This window comes from Chanos chanos, chromosome 6 (genome assembly GCF_902362185.1).
Source record: "Chanos chanos chromosome 6, fChaCha1.1, whole genome shotgun sequence".
Classification (NCBI taxonomy): domain Eukaryota; kingdom Metazoa; phylum Chordata; class Actinopteri; order Gonorynchiformes; family Chanidae; genus Chanos; species Chanos chanos.
The window spans coordinates 19,599,022-19,617,751 of NC_044500.1; the positions used below are offsets into that span (position 1 = coordinate 19,599,022).

Below are 18,730 nucleotides of genomic sequence, written 5' to 3' on the forward strand. Positions count from 1 at the left end.
CTCATGGTGTCTTCTGCCCCCCCATAGAGGAAGGGATTTTACTTGGATCTGTGTGTGTGTGTGCGTGTGTGTGTGTGTGTGTGTGTGTGTGAGCGCATTGAACTGCATCAGCGGGAAAACCCCCCACCACCATTCCTCATTCATGATTCATGGTCACTAAAACAGTCTCTCTAAGACAGGATGCATTTCCTCCAGGCAATAAGTCTTCAACAGTTTGTCAGTTGTTTATGGATATATAGATAATTTAACCAAATTTAACCAAAAAAATAGATCATATAACAAATTAGCACGTTTTTCATCTTATACGGCCACAGAGAAACAATAAATGCCATAGAGCACGTGATTCTTAAGTGGTAGAAATCATGCCACATGGCAACAATGGCAACAGTGTCATTGTGAGACTATAATGGTGAAAACAGCTAGGAGGAGGTCACATATGCATCATGTCTAACACTTGGATTTAACTTTGATTAACTGTGTGCTCAGCACGATGAGATTTTTATTTATTTATTTATTCTTAACTCTCATACTTCCCCTAAATGAATATTTGTTACAGTTATGAAAGTTAGTCATTAAACTAGCTTTACCTAACACACACTCACAAACACACACACACACGCACTCTCTGAATGATGTCAAGGAGTCATATCCTTTACTTGATTCGTACACCTGAAATGAACCCAGGTCAAACCACATGAAAAATTGCATGAGTATTGTTATTCTTCCTTAAAACAGCGGTAGGATTCCACAAAAACTTCCTGCTGGTCAATATTTGCAGTAAAAATCAAGTAAACATCTGAATACACAGTTTTCATTTTAATGTAGTCATTATTCAAACAAAATCATATCCCCACATTCTCTTCTTGCAATCCAAAATCTCAGAAGAAAGCACTTTATCTGACCCATGTGAATAACCACATAGTTAGCACTGTATCTGTCAGTGTCTCATCTGTATCACTGTACCAGTAGTGAGCACTGACAGTTGTAAAGTATGTGTTTGATCTGTGTAAAGATGTGCTTGATCTATGTAATGATGTGTTTGATCTATGTAAAGATGTATTTCTTCTATGTAGAGATGCATTTGTTATGCATAACGATGTAATCTGGATGCAATCAATTCGAATCTAAGCTTGTCTGAATCTCACAGCGCAGACTTGAAATGTATTGAAGTAAAAGTTGCCATTTGGTTTGGGTAATGTAATGAAGTGGAAAATGGAACTTGACAGAAACATTTTTACTCACATAAACCAGAAATATTCACAAAACATTAAGTACATGCAAAGTATTTCTACAAAGCCCTGAAGATGACACCATTATCTTAGTCTTATTGTTACATGTCTGTGGGGAAGTGCTTTTAGTTAAATGCCTTCATTGTCACTTAGTAGCCTACGGACAAAACTCATATGTCACTTCCATTTTTTGATCAATTCAAGTTCCCAAACTGAAAAAAATGGGCATTTATTTAATCATTCACATAACGTATGTGCACTCTGTCTCATTAATTTGAGCCTGATGGAGATTTTGGCATCTTCTATTCATGTGGTTCACACAATTCAAAGCAAAAAGGAAAAACACTTTGTGGTCAACTTTCTGGCAACGTAGGTGCATTCAGAGAGGGGTTTCACATTGCATGTTTTTCTTTTTGTCTTTGCCATAAGCACTTTCAAGGAAGTGGTGGATGTGCTTTTTCATGAATCATATTGATAGAGATGAAAAAAACACCACCACACAGGACACTATATAACTCAGGAAGCCTCTGAGCCTGTCAGTGTTGGAGCAGGGAGCAGTAAAGAGTCAGCATGGAAATCACCAGCATTATCCTCCTTTTGACAGTCGCACATTCTTTTGCGAAACCTCTTTTGACTTCAGAGACAGACGACTGGCTTTTAGCTGAGGTAAGCTGAACTTCTTTAGAATTGTGGAGTCTTCAATGGTCCAGTATAATCTTAAATAACTATATAAATTAATTTGAAAAGTTTCTTTCTTTCTTTTTTTTTTTTTAAATAGTTTAGGTATCTCTAGATATTTTTATTAAAAATTGCCCTGGTTTTCTCAACATACTTTTAGAAATATCTTCGAAGATTCTACAACATGCCAGCTGGGCTCCAGGCGGCAGGGAAGCCCTCAGGTACCATGCAGGAGAAGATAAAAGAGATGCAGTCTTTCTTCAGACTGGAAGTTACTGGCAACCTGGATTCCAAAACACTGGAGCTCATGAGCATGCCCCGCTGTGGGGTACCAGATGTGGCCGCGTACAGTCACTTCCCCAACGACCCCAAATGGACAACCAATCTTGTGACTTACAGGTAATGACTGTTGATTTAGAGAAAGACATTTCACAGTATGGAGGGCTGTCCACTTCATCCCTAATCTTACCCTTTCCTGTCTATTGAACACACCTGCACTCAGAAACTGTTGAAGTGTATACTATATAATATCCAATGTTTTTTTGATCCTACAGAATAGTGAACTACACTCCAGATCTGAAAAAGGAAGATGTGGATCGAGCCCTACACAATGCCCTGAAAGTGTGGAGCAAAGTCACTCCCCTGAAGTTTAAGAAACTGCACGATGGCACTGCTGATATTATGATCAGCTTTGGAGCCAGAGGTATGTTTGACTAGCATCTCTCCTTTATCCATCTGCATAGCTAGAACCATGTCATCACAAATATAATTAATAATCATACTCTTATTTTGTCTTTGTATATACCAAATTTCTGCATAGATTATTCAAATTTCAGCATAGAAAGTTATAAATTCTCTCATATTCTTTAAACATATTTCTTCATTAAAATCGAAAGACAGTTGAAGGAAACATAACCCTGCTCTAATTTTCCTCTCTGAAATACAGAACATGGTGATCATAACCCATTTGATGGACCAGACGGACTGTTGGCACACGCTTACCCCCCCGGAAATGGCATTGGAGGGGACACACACTTCGATGAGGATGAAATGTGGACCATGGATGCCAGAAGTATGTTGTCTGTCAATGAATCAGGTCAAGTAGTTATGATTCGCTCTGCTGGTTGAAAGCAGTACTGAGTTCTCTTCCATCTTTTAGATTACAACCTGTTTCTGGTGGCGGCCCATGAGTTTGGCCACGCCCTGGGTATGGGTCATTCCTCTGATCCAGGAGCTCTGATGTACCCAGTTTACACCTATTCTCAGGGTTTTCCCCTGTCTGAAGATGACGTCAAAGGGATCCAGTCTCTCTACGGTCAGTAGAGTCTCAATCTGTGTCTGTGACAAAAGAGGCACTTTTAGGCTATGAGGATTAACATTTGTAATTAAAATCAGAGGACAAAAGATCACTTTTCTCACTCAGATTAATAATATCGTAACTTAGCAAAAGCTGCACCCATATTCTCAAACTGTTTCTACAACTCTAATGCTCAAATTAGGTGTTAGGTTGTATCACATGTTCTGGCTGGAAAATAACATGACTGACCTTTGACCCTTAGGTCCTAACCCAGACCATCGAAAAGTGAAGCCCAAGCCTGAAGCACCAAACAGATGTGACCCTGAGTTATCCTTTGATGCAGTTACAGAGCTCAGAGGGGAAACGATGATCTTTAAGGACAGGTACTGTATGAACACCATACTGATGTTGTCAGGGTTCCTGCATGAACTGTTTTCTCTGTTGTGCCCCTGCTGGTCATTTATTTTGGTTTTCCGTGTGCTCTGGCCCCGCCCCTCACTTATTGTGTCATTGTGCTCACCTGTCTCTCATTGGAGTTGTATTAGTCTGTCTATTTAAACCCTGCCTGTTCTACCCTTTGTTTGTCAGTTTGTACCGCTTTCCCCCAGTGTGTTGTACTGTTATTTGATTGCTTTCCGTGTTTGACCTCTGCCTGTTTTTTTGATTGTTTGCCTGTTGGATATTGCCTGCCTGCCTGCCTTGCACCTGTTTTTTTACCTTTTCCCTGTCCCTGGAATTTGCCTTTGTCTTCTGTTTTGGATTGTTGGCCTGCCTCTGACTGCTCTTTGGTACGACCTCTGCTTGTTTTTTGGATTCCGCTTTAAGTGTACTGAAAGACTGTTGCCTGACATAATAAACATCTCTTATTCATTCATTGGCAAGTCTGCAACTGAGTCCCAAGTTTTCCCTGACAGATGTCTGCACTGTCATGTTGGAATTTAATATGGTTGTCTCAAACCTTTTTAGATTCATTCTTAGATTTTTCTTCAGATTCCTAAACTATGACTTTAACCTCATCTTTGTTCAGTCTAATCAACTGTGGGGGAAAAAAATCACTCCACATACTGGTGTATCAGTGAGTGTGACTGACAGAATTTCCTCTTCTCAAACCTGATCTTGACGACATTGTGCTATAGATCAGTGTATTCCTTGAATTGAACTGACATGACACTCTCAGACACATCTCTGTTCTGATTTATGACATCAATTCTGCCTTGTGTCTTTGGCGTCACTGATGTATGTTAACCATCACTCATATTTTCTGTGTCATCGTTGGTAGGTTTTACTGGCGTCTCCACCCACAAATGCCGGAACCTCAGCAGATCCTGATCACGTCCACATGGCCTTTCCTCCCCAAAACAGTTGATGCTGCTTACGAAAATCCAGAGAAAGACATTGTCATCATCTTCAGTGGTGAATCTTTTAAAAAACTTCATTTGACATTATCACCATCTTGGATTTCCTCATGTCGCATGACTTGCTGTCTAAATGTTTAGTTCCAGTTGCAGTCAATTCTAAGAGTCTAGTGAGCTGACACAAGTTATTACTTTAAAATGCTGCAGGCATCAGAATGTGGGCCCTGAATGGATATGATTTAGTTGATGGCTACCCAAAATATATCCACAAATTGGGCCTCCCAAAAAGCATTCGTAAAGTTGATGCCGCTGTACATATCAAAGACACGGGGAAGACTCTGCTCTTCACTGATGAAGAATACTGGAGGTACGTTCAGACATTCTGTGCTTAATTTCATTTTGCTGTGTGGTGGAAACTATACTCCAATGACTGACTGTTTTCAAGTTCACTCTCATATTGGTTTTAATAGTCCTGAGAGAAATGAAACTATGATTGATAAGATGTTGCGAGTGCAGTCTGTGGGTAACGTGAATGGACTGTTTCCTCATCCACAGCTATGACGAACAGACAGGGACAATGGATAGTGGATACCCAAGATCCATAGAGATGGATTTCCCTGGAATAGGTGATGAGGTGGATGCAGCCACCTACTCCTCAGGTAAACACCTCGCTCTTAACTTTGGTTTTTAAAGTCCCGCTAATGTTTCATGTTATCTGTACATTTAGGTGATGCTTCAATGAGGACTGAGGAAAGATTAATTGAAGCCTTATTTCCAGTTTGGTCTGTCCTGGCTTCAGCTTGTGTATGTATGAGAGACCCTCAGTGTATTTGTTTTTGTCTCTCCCCCCCACAGGATATTTGAGCTTCTTTAGGAAACACACAGTGTTTGAGTACAGTTACAGTGCTCGCAAAGTCATCCGCCTCATGAGAGCCAACAATCTGCTGTACTGCTAACTTCTCACCATGAGAGGGAAGAGAAAGTGCCCTCGAGCACAGGTGTTTGTCTTTCTCTTAAGAGATCAGCTGATTATTCAGTTGCCTTGGTCCTGGAGTATACACACCATACAGCTGTGGATTTGTGCTGATGCACAGATGATAAATAATAAAACAATTAACTATGAAGCCTGAAAAAGGCTGAGCTCTGAGTTCTCCTGGATGAGAACTAATATCTAAGAGATTGGGTGGGTGTTCAGCTGTTTTGGTCCTGGAGTACACCCACCATATGTTTATTTATAGTCTGACAGTTTGGGATTTTTTTTCTGATTGGCATAACTATTTAAAAATGTTTGTTTGATGTGTACATCTGTTGCCTGAAAGCAGGGCAATAAATGTTCTCCTAGATGACAATGGAAAAAAGTAATTCCTCTGTTAATTTAATGAATTTTGATAGTTTTAATCTTTACTTTAATGCCATTGTTATCAAAAACGAAATAAAATCAATTTCTGTTTCATCCTGATTGCTCTCCCTTTGTTTTTGGTCTTTATTAGTAAGTTGGAACAGGTCTAGAATATTGATTTTCCCATTATAAGTTATCACTTAAGTTAAACTTATATGTCTTGATTAAGACGAACTGTCTAACTGTGGCAGCGATCAGTAAACTCTTCTGGAGTTTCCTCTGTGGGTTTTCCATTCCAAACCTGTGGAGACTACTGTCATAATACTGGAGAAACCTCTCAGTGACATGCTTTTAATTTTGTTAATTTTATGCTTCTGCAAAGATATCGGTGATACATGTAAACAAAACAAGCTGCATGCCCAGTTTTCAGGCAAGTGTCACTCATTATGCTGATCAGCCAGCTCTTACTCAGAGGCTCCAGTAGGAGTTCGTGAGAATGACTCAATATTTGAAGCGGGAAACATCTGTCATGCAGTTGTGTAGATGAGTTCCATTTAATGGGGATGAATACCAATATCACTGACCTTTATCATAATTATTTGAGTTCATTTTAGAATCTGAACCCAGTTGCAATATGTTTTTTCTGAACAGCTCTTTCAACACTGAGCCTTGAAAGGATTCATAATCATTCTTCATTAGCATAAACATGTATTAAACAAAGTAGCCTGGAGAATTGAATTCTTGTAGATTGTGAACTTCCTGGACCACCACGTTCAGTAAATCGAGTGGTGATTCGTTGCCCACCCAAGGTATGGGAAGCGATTGTCAACATGTTTTTTTTAATTAATTTTTTTTTTTACAATTTTCAAATTAAAACGGTATAGAATCAAATGAAGTGTTGAATAAGACAGATTTTAGATAGAAATCATGGGACATTGACTACACACACACAAGAACTAACTTAACAGCAAGAAGTAGCATCTAGATGTCAATTGTGAAGCACTCTTGTTACCTCTTGTGCACTAGAATGACATAATTATACGTATGTATTAATTTTTATTCAAGAAGAGGCACATTTAACCAAAAGAAACAATCTGACTTATGCTCCAATGTAGTTACTTCCTCTAATGGCAGTCACAATCGGGTACAAGAGTCAGGAGTTACTACTGGAGGGTTGCCGACAACTGAGTTGATTCTTGACTCTGGAGTTCTCAGAGGATCGACAGCGACTGAGTCGGTTGTCCAGTTGCTGGATGCTGCAGACGGGACTTGATGTAGAAGTTCCTGAGGAAGCAGACAACACTGGGCCGATTCTTCGCAGGGACGAATTGAGGAGAGCGCGTGTACGTGAGTCTGTATGTGAGTGAGTACACAAGTATGGAGCTGCATCTGCAGAAAAAATCCCCTGCTTGCATCCATTGTTCATGACTCATTTTCGGTATGCTATTCTCACTAAAAAGGATATGTTCCCTTCAGGCAGTAGTATTGGTTGCAGGCCCATAGATCCAGGTTAATCTTTCATCAAAGGTTTATGGACATATAGATAATATATCACACATATAACCTGAAAAATAATGTGATTTTGAACAAATATATAACATGAAGCAGGTTTGAATAACTTTATACAAATAAACAGAAACACACTTTTCCCTCCTGTTATGGTAGGCTACAGTATATATAAATCGATAAATAAATAAATAATATTAAATAATAAAGAAATGCCACGTATAGGCCATACATATATTCACAAAAATTATGTTTCCCGTTTTGATTAAGAGTTCAGCATTTCCTCAACAAGCTAGAGATTACGCTGTATTCTAACAATGCATAAGTAATAACATTCGCATTGTGCGTAACGCATGGATTTAACTGCCATTAACTGTGAGCTCAGCATGGTGCGGCTGTTTTTTTATTCTCATGCCTTCCCCACCAAACATTCGTTTGTTGCATGTAGTTGTATAGTTATTCTTTTTTTGGGGGGCAATGTGTGAAAATGTTCTCATCCATATCACACTTCATAACAGAGAAACAGTGACACAGGGCTTGCACATGCTTGTATTCCTCTACACATCCATCTTTCTTTTCTTCTGGAATGGAAGATATATCACTGCTTATTCAATCAGAGAAAGCAATAAATGGATGGATGAATGAATGGTTGAATGAATGAACGAATCAGTGAGCAATATACACATGCATGGGCACACACACACACACACACACACACACACACAGTCACTCATACCTATAATAATGTCCTTTACTTGGTTCACAGACCTCAGATGACCCCAGGTCAAGCCACATGAAAATTATGCATAGGTATTTTTATTATTTCTTGAAACAGAAGTAAGATTCCACAAAAATTCCCTACCAGCCATTACGTGCTGTTTGGAAAAATCAAATAAACATCTGAATCCAAGGTTTTCATTTTCATGTAGTCATTATTCAAACAAAATCATACCCACACATTCTCTTCTTGCAAACAAAATACCTATCGTTGTGATCCAGAAAATCTCAGAAGAAAGCACTTTATCTGATTCATGTGAATAACCATAGTAATGAACACTGCATCTGACATATGTAAAGATCTTTACATAAAGGCGCATCTGCTTTGTGTAAAGATGTTTCTGATCTATGTAAACAAATGTTTGTGTAATCTGTTATAATCTGTCTGTAATCAGATTAAAGATGAATTTGTCTCAATATCACTGCATAGGTATTTTTATTTATTTATTTTTTTTTGCAAAGGCAGTGATGTAAGCTCAACGGGGAGTTTATATATGTTATACAGTTTTTTTTTTTCCAAGTCCTTTTTCTTGTGTCTGTTAGGAGGGCATCAGCGGGTGCTGAGTCAAGACAGCATGATACTGTTTCACAGTCATGGGTCTCTACTCTGTCTGTCTCTGCTCTGATTCAAAGCATTTGACCCAATGACGTTATCTCGGTCTAATTTTGCCACGTGTCTGGACAGGCATTTTTAGTTAAATATATATGTTGTTTCCTGGTATTATTAACAAGATATATACGGAAATTGCTTAAATAAATTAAATCATTTCTCACTAAATCACTGGCAAATCCAAAGAGGTGTTTCATACTGCATGTTTTTTTCCTTGCCTGAGCACTTTCGAGGAAGTCGTGGATGTGCTTTTTCATGAATCATATTGATAGAGATGAAAAAAAACACCACCACACAGGACACTATATAACTCAGGAAGCCTCAGAGCCTGTCAGTGTTGGAGCAGGGAGCAGTAAAGAGTCAGCATGGAAATCACCAGCATTATCCTCCTTTTGACAGTCGCACATTCTTTTGCGAAACCTCTTTTGACTTCAGAGACAGACGACTGGCTTTTAGCTGAGGTAAGCTGAACTTCTTTAGAATTGTGGAGTCTTCAATGGTCCAGTATAATCTTAAATAACTATATAAATTAATTTGAAAAGTTTCTTTCTTTCCTTTTTTTTTTAAAAATAGTTTAGGTATCTCTAGATATTTTTATTAAAAATTGCCCTGGTTTTCTCAACATACTTTTAGAAATATCTTCGAAGATTCTACAACATGCCAGCCGGGCTCCAGGCAGCAGGGAAGCCCTCAGGTACCATGCAGGAGAAGATAAAAGAGATGCAGTCTTTCTTCAGACTGGAAGTTACTGGCAACCTGGATTCCAAAACACTGGAGCTCATGAGCATGCCCCGCTGTGGGGTACCAGACGTGGTCGCGTATAGTCACTTCCCCAAAGACCCAAAATGGACAACCAATCTTGTGACATTCAGGTAATGTCTGTCATGTAGACTATTGATTCAGGAAAAGATGCTTTACAGTATGGAGGGCTTTTTACTTCATGTCTAATCTTACCCTCTCCTCCAGATTTAACTGTCTGTAGAACATACTTGAACTCAGAGGCCCTGAAAGTGTATGTATACTAAAAGCAAGGTATTTTGTTTTGTTTTCTGTTTTTTTTAACTACGTTTCAATGTTTCTTTTGATCCTACAGAATAGTGAACTACACTCCAGATCTGAAAAAGGAGGATGTGGATCGAGCCCTACACAATGCCCTGCAAGTGTGGAGCAAAGTCACTCCCCTGAAGTTTAAGAAACTGCATGATGGTATTGCTGATATTATGATCAGCTTTGGGGCCAGAGGTATTTTTGATTAGCATCTCTCCTTTATCCGTCTGCATAGCTGAAACCATGTCATCACAAATATAATTAATAATCATACTCTTACCTTGTCTATGTGTACTAAGATGTCTTTGTACCTACCAAACTTTGCACTAAATATTCAAATTTCAGCATAGAAGGTTACAAATTCTCCAAATTCTCTAGAATTAAATCCTCATCAAAAGCTTAGACAGTTGAAGGAAACATAACCCTGCTCTAATTTTCCTTTCTGAAATACAGAACATGGTGATCATAACCCATTTGATGGACCAGACGGACTGTTGGCACACGCTTACCCCCCCGGAAATGGCATCGGAGGGGATGCACACTTCGATGAGGATGAAACATGGACCGTGGACTCCAGAAGTATGTTGTCTGTCAATGAATCAGGTCAAGTAATTATGATTCACTCTGGTGGTTGAAAGCAGCACTGAGTTCTCTTCCATCTTCTAGATTACAACCTGTTTCTGGTGGCGGCCCATGAGCTTGGCCACGCCCTGGGTATGGGTCATTCCTCTGATCCAGGAGCACTGATGTACCCAGTTTATGAGTACGCTCAGGGTTTTCCCCTGTCTGAAGATGACATCAAAGGAATCCAGTCTCTTTATGGTCAGTAGACTCTGAAACCAAAGTGTACCTGTCTGAATCTGTATTTGTGTCAAAGAAACACTTTAAGGCTACAAGGATTATTATTTGTAATTTCCTGGGGAGGGCAACAGATCACTTTAGTAATTAATACCATGGTAACCTAACAAGAAAAAACTGTACCCATATTCTCAAACTGTTTCTACAACTCCAATCCTCAAATTAGGTGCTAGGTTGTATCACATGTTCTAGCTTGAAAATAATATGACTGACCTTTGCTCTGTAGGTCCTAACCCAGACCATCGAAAAGTGAAGCCCAAGCCTGAAGCACCAAACAGATGTGACCCTGAGTTATCCTTTGATGCAGTCACAGAGCTCAGAGGGGAAACAATAATCTTTAAGGACAGGTACTGTATGAACACCATACTGATGTCTGCACTGTCATGGTGGAATTTAATATGGTTGCCTCAACCTTTTTTAGATTCATTCTGAGACTGCCTCAAATTCCTAAAGGATTCCTTTAACCTCATCTTTGTTTCATCTGATCCACTTTAAAAAAACACTTAGGTAGATGTTTGCTCTGATTTATGACATCAATTCTGCCTTATTTCTTTAGAATCACCAATGTTTTTTAACCATCATTCATGTTGTGTATGTCATGGTCGGTAGGTATTACTGGCGTCTGCACCCACAAATGCCTGAACCTCAGCAGATCCTGATCAAGTCCACATGGCCTTTCCTCCCCAAAACAGTTGATGCTGCTTATGAAAATCCAGAGAAAGACATTGTCATCATCTTCAGTGGTGAGTTTTTAAAAACATCACCTGACATTTATCATCTCCTCATACCGTAGGAATATCCTACCCTCTAAAACTTGCTGATTAGTTTGGCATTGTTTTTTTCTTCATTTGTAAAAAAGAAAAAAAAAACCCCACAAAATCCCTCTGTGAGCATGTAAGATCCTTGTTCAAGTCTAGAGTTTGACTTGGGTGCAGTGGAATAAATTGTTTGACGGTCATTTCATTTCCTTGAAAAAAAGGCCATAGGCCTGCCCATCCCTGAGCCATCTCCCTGAAGGAGTATAGTGCCTACCTCCACATCTCAAGCATCCAATGCTAACTTCAATGGCAAAGAGAAATCGGGAGCAATCACCACTGTCTCACAGAATTGTATTGCCTCGAGCTGCTCATTTGGTGCCTGATAAGAATCTGTCCACTTGAACTAATGCAGCAAGTTGATCAATGGTTCGGTCACTGAAGCAAAATTTTTTAAAAAACCTGCACATTCCCAGAAAACGCATCGGCTTTCTTCTGTTGCGTGGGAATGTAAGCTAAGAAAGGGCCTCCGTTTTATACAGGGTTGAATCTTGCCTTGCCTAACCATATGACCTAGGTAGGTGATGCAAGCCTTCCCTATCTCACTTTTTTGATAGATTAATGACCAGCCCTGGTGTTTTGAATCTCTCAAAAAACTTTTCTATGTCAGACAGATATTCCTCCCAAGTCTCTCCATACAGCACTACATCACCAGTACATCAACAGACAGTGTAGTTAGGAAGCCCTTCAGTGACTTGACTCATAAGGACAGGGGAAGGATGGAGCATTTTTGACTCCAAAGGGTAGCACCTTGAACTGATGTACGCTATTTAGTATGCACAATGCAGAGACCTCTTTTGCTTGGCCTGACATGGGAACCTGCCAATTACCTTCAAAAGAACAAATTTTGACACAGGATTGGTATAACCCAGTATATCAATGCAGTCTTTGATTCCCGGGATTGGAAAAGTCTGTTGTAGTGACTGCTTACCTTAAGATAATCCACACACAGCCTTAGAGAACCATCTGGTTTTGGGATGGTAACAATAGATGTGCTCCAGTCACTCACGTTAGGTTCAATGATGCGATGGTCAAGCACGTATGCTACCTCTTCTCTGATCCTGTAAAGCTTTTCAGAATTCAGAATAGGTACAGTACCCCCTCAAACAGAGTAGGATGACTTGTCTAAAAGCCAGTTTCCATCACTTGAATGATTTGGTGTCAAATAACTAAAAAATGTGTCTAAATCTGCCAAAACACTGCTGTTGGGTAACCTCACTTCAGCAAATGTCAGGAGCATGCACAATACAGTTCCCATCACTCAGTTTCTCTTTAATCGGATGTGGATCACTCAACTGAGCCTGAAAGGGATCTCCACTATCAAAGGCTGGGGAGGGAATCAGTGGAGCAGATGAAATGGACTGGTTTGCTTTTCTAAGTGACAAGCATGAGAGGTTTTACAAAAGATAACAATTTCTCTGCATGTTTTTGGTCAATAGAAGGGCTTGGACTCTCTTGTTTGAGTCTTATTAATGCCTAGATGACCTGCTGTTGGGATTTCATGAGCCAGTCTCAAAATCTCATCTCTGTAACATGGAGGAAGCATAATCTGATGGAACACAAAATTTCCTCAGGTCATAACTTGGTTCTCTCATCTAACCTTTCCATGTGAAATTTGGATCAGTACTGAGGCCCTCTATAAAGAAATTTTCAGCCAACATTATCCTTTTATCAGCTTGCGCTAAGTCCACTGCTTCTTCCTGTTTCTGTGCCTCACGAGACTGGGCACAAGTCACCACACAAGCTAGGAAAACACCAGCAAACTGTGGACAGGAGTCCACAGGAGTCTCAGTCACCAAGGTAACGACCCACACCTTATCTCTTTCCGAGTCTGTCCCAAGAACAAAAGTAACCCCTGGAGCAGGCAGACTATCCACCACTCTTACCTTAACTGTCTGCAGGTTGGTTTCAAATGAACTTAGTGAAGAGGGACAGTTTCAGACTGCCCTCACTCGCTATCCATCCTTTGAATCAGTGCGCAGACATTTGGTGAACTAATTGCTAGAAGGGTGATATGCTTTGCCACCAACAGTGAATGGGCTGCACCTGAGTCTCGTAACACAACCACTGTGTACTCATGTTCCGCAGACATGTTGCCATCTGAGGTTCCTCTGAGAACTTCTCTCAGTCCCTTTTCCCACAGGGGACCTGAAAAAATTGGGCCTGTACGTATTGCTGGAAACGTTCTGACATGTGAGCTAAAAATCACTTGCCATAACGGCAGCTTTCTTTACATTCTCCACTGTCTGATCCTCAGGATAGTTTCAATGTCGAGGCATACACTATTCTTTAATGATTTAGTGACTTCCTTCAAAATACATGAAGAAAATGTCAATCTCATTCTTGCTAAACTGAGGGATCAAACGAAAATTTTTAGTTGGGTCAAAGAGTCTTTCCGCCTCCAGGGTAGCTATTTGGTGTTTGTCCAATTGCAGTCTAAACCTTCTTTTGTTTAAACTCTCTCTCCATTCTCTCTCTGTCTAGCCTCATTTGTTCTCTATCTAATGCAAGCAGAACAGCTATTCCCTGTCAAAGACACTCTTTTTCAGGTTCCAACTTTGCAAACTGCAAGTGAGCAGTAGAATCACTGTTAGTCAGCTTTTCTGACATCTGCTGGACGATCGACATTCAAATGGTCTGCTATTTTCTACAGATAGTTGTTTTCAGTTGATACCAATCCCTTGAATGGAAAATTCGATTATGACTGATAAACTCCTCTGCCTTGAGCGCTTCACTCATTTTTCTAAATTTGTATAGTATCAAGCCACACAACCACTTAACACAATCTGAAAATTTAATGTTAAAATCCAGCTAGCAGAACGCCTATATGCCTAAAGTTGCTGGCTGTAAAATCCAAAATACTGCAGACAAATTTCCAGTGTGAATATGTACCATGCTTGTGCACGTCTAGAGTGTGACTGGGGTGCAGTGTCACGGGCTCCTACCAGTATGGTACTCTGGGATAAGTCGTCAAATAAACAAATGCAAACGTACAAATGCAACTCTGCTTCTTTGTCCTCGTTAACCATGACAATTGCTGTTTTCCCCAACTTGAATCCCCTTCAGGCTGATTAGACTTGGCATCCTCCTTCTTGGAGACCACTAATGCTGTCTTTTTCTTATAAAGCACTTGGCTGCAGCAACAACTAACATTCCACTTTGCACTACCACTCTGCCATTGCCGTATCCAGCACGAGCTCCTTTTGAAGATGGTCCAAAAAGTAGCCCCACCCCCTTCTGAGTGACCATCAACAAATAAATGAAAAGAATTTAAAAAAAAGTACTGATATATATATATGTGTATGTGCTGGTGTATGTACAGATTCAACCTATTTTCCTTTCTGTAACAATGTCACATAATTCCCAGTCTAAATGTCTTGTTACAGATGTTTCTAAGTAAAAAATGGTAAAAGTCATATGAACTTACACAAGTTATTACTTTAAAATGCTGCAGGTATCAGAATGTGGGCCCTGAATGGATATGATTTAGTTGATGGCTACCCAAAATATATCCACAAATTGGGCCTCCCAAAAAGCATTCGCAAAATAGATGCTGCTGTACATGTCCAAGACACGGGGAAGACTCTGCTCTTCGCTGATGAAGAATACTGGAGGTACATTGAGATACTCTGTACTTAATTTCACGTTGTCGTGTGTCAGAAGCTACATACCAATGACCGCCTGTTTTGAAGTTATCTCTAAAATTGATTTTAAGAGTTCTGAGAGAAATTAAACTATGACTGGTAAGATGTTGTTAGTGTGGTCTGTGGGTATCTTGACCGGACTGCTTCCTCATCCACAGCTACGACGAACAGACAGGGACAATGGATGGTGGATACCCAAGATCCATAGAGACAGATTTCCCTGGAATAGGTGATGAGGTGGATGCAGCTGCCTACTCTTCAGGTAAACAACTCGCTCTTAACTTTGGTTTTTAAAGTCCCGCTAATGTTTCATGTTATCTGTACATTTAGGTGAAGCTGTCATGAAAGAGCTTAGAAAAATTCATTTAATTGTCATTCCCAGTTTGGTCTGTCCTGGCTTCAGCTTGTGTATGTATGAGAGACCCTCAGTTTGTTTGTTTCTGTTTTTTTCCACACAGGATATTTACAATTCTTTGACGAACACACAGTGTTTGAGTATAGCTACAGTGCTCGCAAAGTCATCCGCCTAATGAGAGTCAACAATCTGCTGTACTGCTAACTTCTCACCATGAGAGGGAAGAGAAAGTGCCCTCGAGCACAGGTGTTTGTCTTTCTCTTAAGAGATCAGCTGATTATTCAGTTGCCTTGGTCCTGGAGTATACACACCATACAGCTGTGGATTTCTGCTGATGCATAGATGATAAATAATAAAACAATTAACTATGAAGCCTGAAAAAAGGCTGAGCTCTGAGTTCTCCTGGATGAGAACTAATATCTGAGACATTTCCTCTGTTAATTTAATTAATTTTGACTGGTTTAATTATTACTTAATGCCATTGTTATGAAAAGCAAAATAAAATAAATTTCAATTTATTCAATTTATTTTTCCTACCTTCGTCTTTGATCTTTACTAGTAATGGTATAAATTGTGGGTTTTGTTATAGATTACCACTCAGTTAAATTTACACTTCATGATCAAGATCTTTAAGATGAATAGTGTGCTCTGACAGAGATCAGTAAGCTTTTCTGGAGAATTCTCTGAGTTTCCTCTGTGGATTTTCCATTCCAAGCCTGTGGAGACTACTGTCAATACTGGAGAAACCTCTCAGTGACATGCTTTTAATTTTGTTTATTTTATGCCTCGGCACAGATATTGGTGATACATGTACACAAAACAAGCTACATGCCCAGTTTTCAGGCAGGTATCACTCATTATGCTGATCAGTCAGCTCTTACTCAGAGGCTCCATTTGAGGAGTTCATGAGAATGACTCAGTATCTGATGCAGGTCACAGTGTAAACACATTGGTGGTTTTGAGGATTTAGTGAAGAGAGCAAACAGTATTAAGGCTTCCAGGGCTCGCTGCTTGGCATTGTTTGAGCTTGGAAACAAGAGCTGTTCTCAGTGTTTGCTGAGAGAGAGAGAGAGAGAGAGAGAGAGAGAGAGAGAGAGAGAGAGGTTTCAGACCTCAGTTTGAGAAAAAAAAGGGCTGCTCCAGTAAGCATTCATGCAAAAGCTCATCTTGATGTGGCTCCTCTGATTTCCATTTACTCTTCTGTGTTTCATACTTTATGTTAAACACCTTAAGAAATACAGTCAGTGGATGTTTATGTGAATCCTGCCTTCTATCAGTTACTTTGAAATGGTATGAGTTCCTTCAGGGGATTGCCCACAAGCAGTAAAACAGGAAGTCTTGTCATGGACTGGCCCCTGCTTGTTTTCAAACACCCCAGTGTCTGCAGCAAAATCAGAAATTCTCTCACCAACACAGAATTGCAGAAAACTACCAACATTTACGGCATTTTTAATGGTAAAACAAAAACAAAAACAAAGATGTGTTTGTGATTAGCATTACCTGTAATGTCTACACTGAACAGATTTTATTTTAAATTTTGCTTGTGAAAAATGTGAGAAAAACATTAAAATCTGTTTCTTTAGATCATAAGGTTCGTAGAATTTTTTTCACTGGTGTGCAGTCTTTGACAGACTAAATATTTATATACCTTCTCAGTAATGGATGCAAATATAACAATGAATGAATGATACATATATCATTTATCTACAGCTGTGTTGAGCCTCAAGGTGGTGCTGCAGTAAATTGTGTCTGGGAACCAGGCAGTAGAGCTGCATTATTGCGTTTATCTGTATTTGAATGGTGTCTCTCAGTCTGGAGCAGCCAATTCTCTCATGACATTAAATCACACAAAATTAATCAGGTTCCTACAGGAATAATTAAGTTACATGATAAACACGCTAAATTTGGCTTGCTTATATAGAAAATATTATAAGAGGCAAAATTGAAAAATAAAAAAATGAAAGGAAAAAACCAAACAAACAAACAAACAAAAAACACAGGTTGGATCACGTGGATGCATAAACTCACGTGTAGATCTGTGCAGCTGCAGGTTATTGCTGGGAGGTGCCTTACTCTGGAAAAAGATCAACTGCTTCATCTCTTTGAGAATCACCTTGATGTAAAAGCAAGCCACTGCTGAGAACTCCATGGCTGTTTTATGGAGGGACTAATAAGGAACAAAGAGCCTTCCCTGGAGTTTTGTGCAAACCATTTCAGGTCAAAAGGCTAACATGTACTTCACCCTGTATCAAAATCTGCGCTCTTTATTTTTCTATCTCTTGTGTACTGTCCTCAAAGCTGCTGTTTCTTATTATGTAAAACCTGAGATCAACTATGTTAGTAGTCTACCTCTACCTCACCTATAACCTGTATATCTCAAAAAGAACATTAGCAAGCCAGTGGAACCTGGCCCTTCATAATTCATTTACATAAGGCTTTTCTATTGCATCTTTCGCCCAGTTGTACGAGGTTTCACAGACTATCTATCTATCTATCTATCTATCTATCTATCTATCTATCTGAGTTGTAATCTTTAACACACACACACACACACACACACACACACACATATATTTATCTATCTTTAGAGTAGTGGCCCTCTGTAGGCCAAACACACTGTCCCATGGGTATCTCTCCTGAATCTTCTTGTGTTATTCTGTTAATGGTTTCTCCCTGTCTGCAGCTGACTGGTACAGAGAGTAAGGACAACTACTGTTTAATATACAAACGGATAAAACTGGTGATATTGCCATTATTATCGGAGTTTTAAAAGCGTGAGTTTGTGTAGTCAGGATAAAACAGACGACCTGGTCAATGCTTAACACATATGATGGGCCGATAATATCCACTGTGGTCACGTCTGCTCTGTTTGTGTTCACCTCTGTTTGTAAGGAAATTATGTGCCTTCCCCTGCATCCCCTGATTTTTTATGAAGGTTCTTGTAGAACAGATAGGAGTTGAGACATTAGTTTGTTGGGTTTTCATTAATGGCTGAAAGTCACCTCAGAGAGGGCACTCTGATGTCCTGTGGTGCTTGTTATCCATTGGACCATAGAGTGAACACAAGCATGTGGATGCAATTAAAGACTTACCCTGGACTCCCTGTGAACTATGTCACAGATGTGAGATAGGTCTGCAACGCTGACTGCTGGGAAAGGCCCTTTGAGGTTTCTTTTTCCCAGGCCTCCTTTTACCTCTGAGCAGCACAAAGAAAAGCAAA

General features: G+C 39.7%; 2 protein-coding genes across 2 annotated transcripts; both read left to right on the forward strand.

The window, feature by feature from the left end:
• The first annotated feature begins 1,799 nt into the window (after window positions 1–1,799).
• On the forward strand, window positions 1,800–5,515 carry LOC115815557 (collagenase 3-like). The gene is made up of 10 exons (XM_030778520.1): window positions 1,800–1,895; window positions 2,068–2,306; window positions 2,462–2,610; window positions 2,854–2,979; window positions 3,067–3,222; window positions 3,467–3,587; window positions 4,484–4,617; window positions 4,767–4,926; window positions 5,115–5,218; window positions 5,415–5,515. Exons 1-10 carry the CDS (start codon window positions 1,800–1,802, stop codon window positions 5,513–5,515), a joined length of 1,386 nt encoding a protein of 461 aa, XP_030634380.1.
• A 3,641-nt stretch (window positions 5,516–9,156) lies between these two features.
• On the forward strand, window positions 9,157–15,714 carry LOC115815558 (collagenase 3-like). The gene is made up of 10 exons (XM_030778521.1): window positions 9,157–9,252; window positions 9,425–9,663; window positions 9,885–10,033; window positions 10,292–10,417; window positions 10,505–10,660; window positions 10,923–11,043; window positions 11,306–11,439; window positions 14,966–15,125; window positions 15,314–15,417; window positions 15,614–15,714. Exons 1-10 carry the CDS (start codon window positions 9,157–9,159, stop codon window positions 15,712–15,714), a joined length of 1,386 nt encoding a protein of 461 aa, XP_030634381.1.
• The last annotated feature ends 3,016 nt before the right edge of the window (window positions 15,715–18,730 follow it).

Excerpts from the sequence above, each read along its gene's own strand:
- LOC115815557 (XM_030778520.1), top strand. The coding sequence starts at position 1,800 with ATGGAAATCACCAGCATTATCCTCCTTTTGACAGTCGCACATTCTTTT. Across the intron at positions 3,223-3,466 it reads AGGGATCCAGTCTCTCTACG|GTCCTAACCCAGACCATCGA; the intron begins GTCAGTAGAGTC and ends TTTGACCCTTAG. Across the intron at positions 4,927-5,114 it reads ACTGATGAAGAATACTGGAG|CTATGACGAACAGACAGGGA; the intron begins GTACGTTCAGAC and ends CCTCATCCACAG.
- LOC115815558 (XM_030778521.1), top strand. The coding sequence starts at position 9,157 with ATGGAAATCACCAGCATTATCCTCCTTTTGACAGTCGCACATTCTTTT. Across the intron at positions 10,661-10,922 it reads AGGAATCCAGTCTCTTTATG|GTCCTAACCCAGACCATCGA; the intron begins GTCAGTAGACTC and ends TTTGCTCTGTAG. Across the intron at positions 11,044-11,305 it reads ACAATAATCTTTAAGGACAG|GTATTACTGGCGTCTGCACC; the intron begins GTACTGTATGAA and ends CATGGTCGGTAG.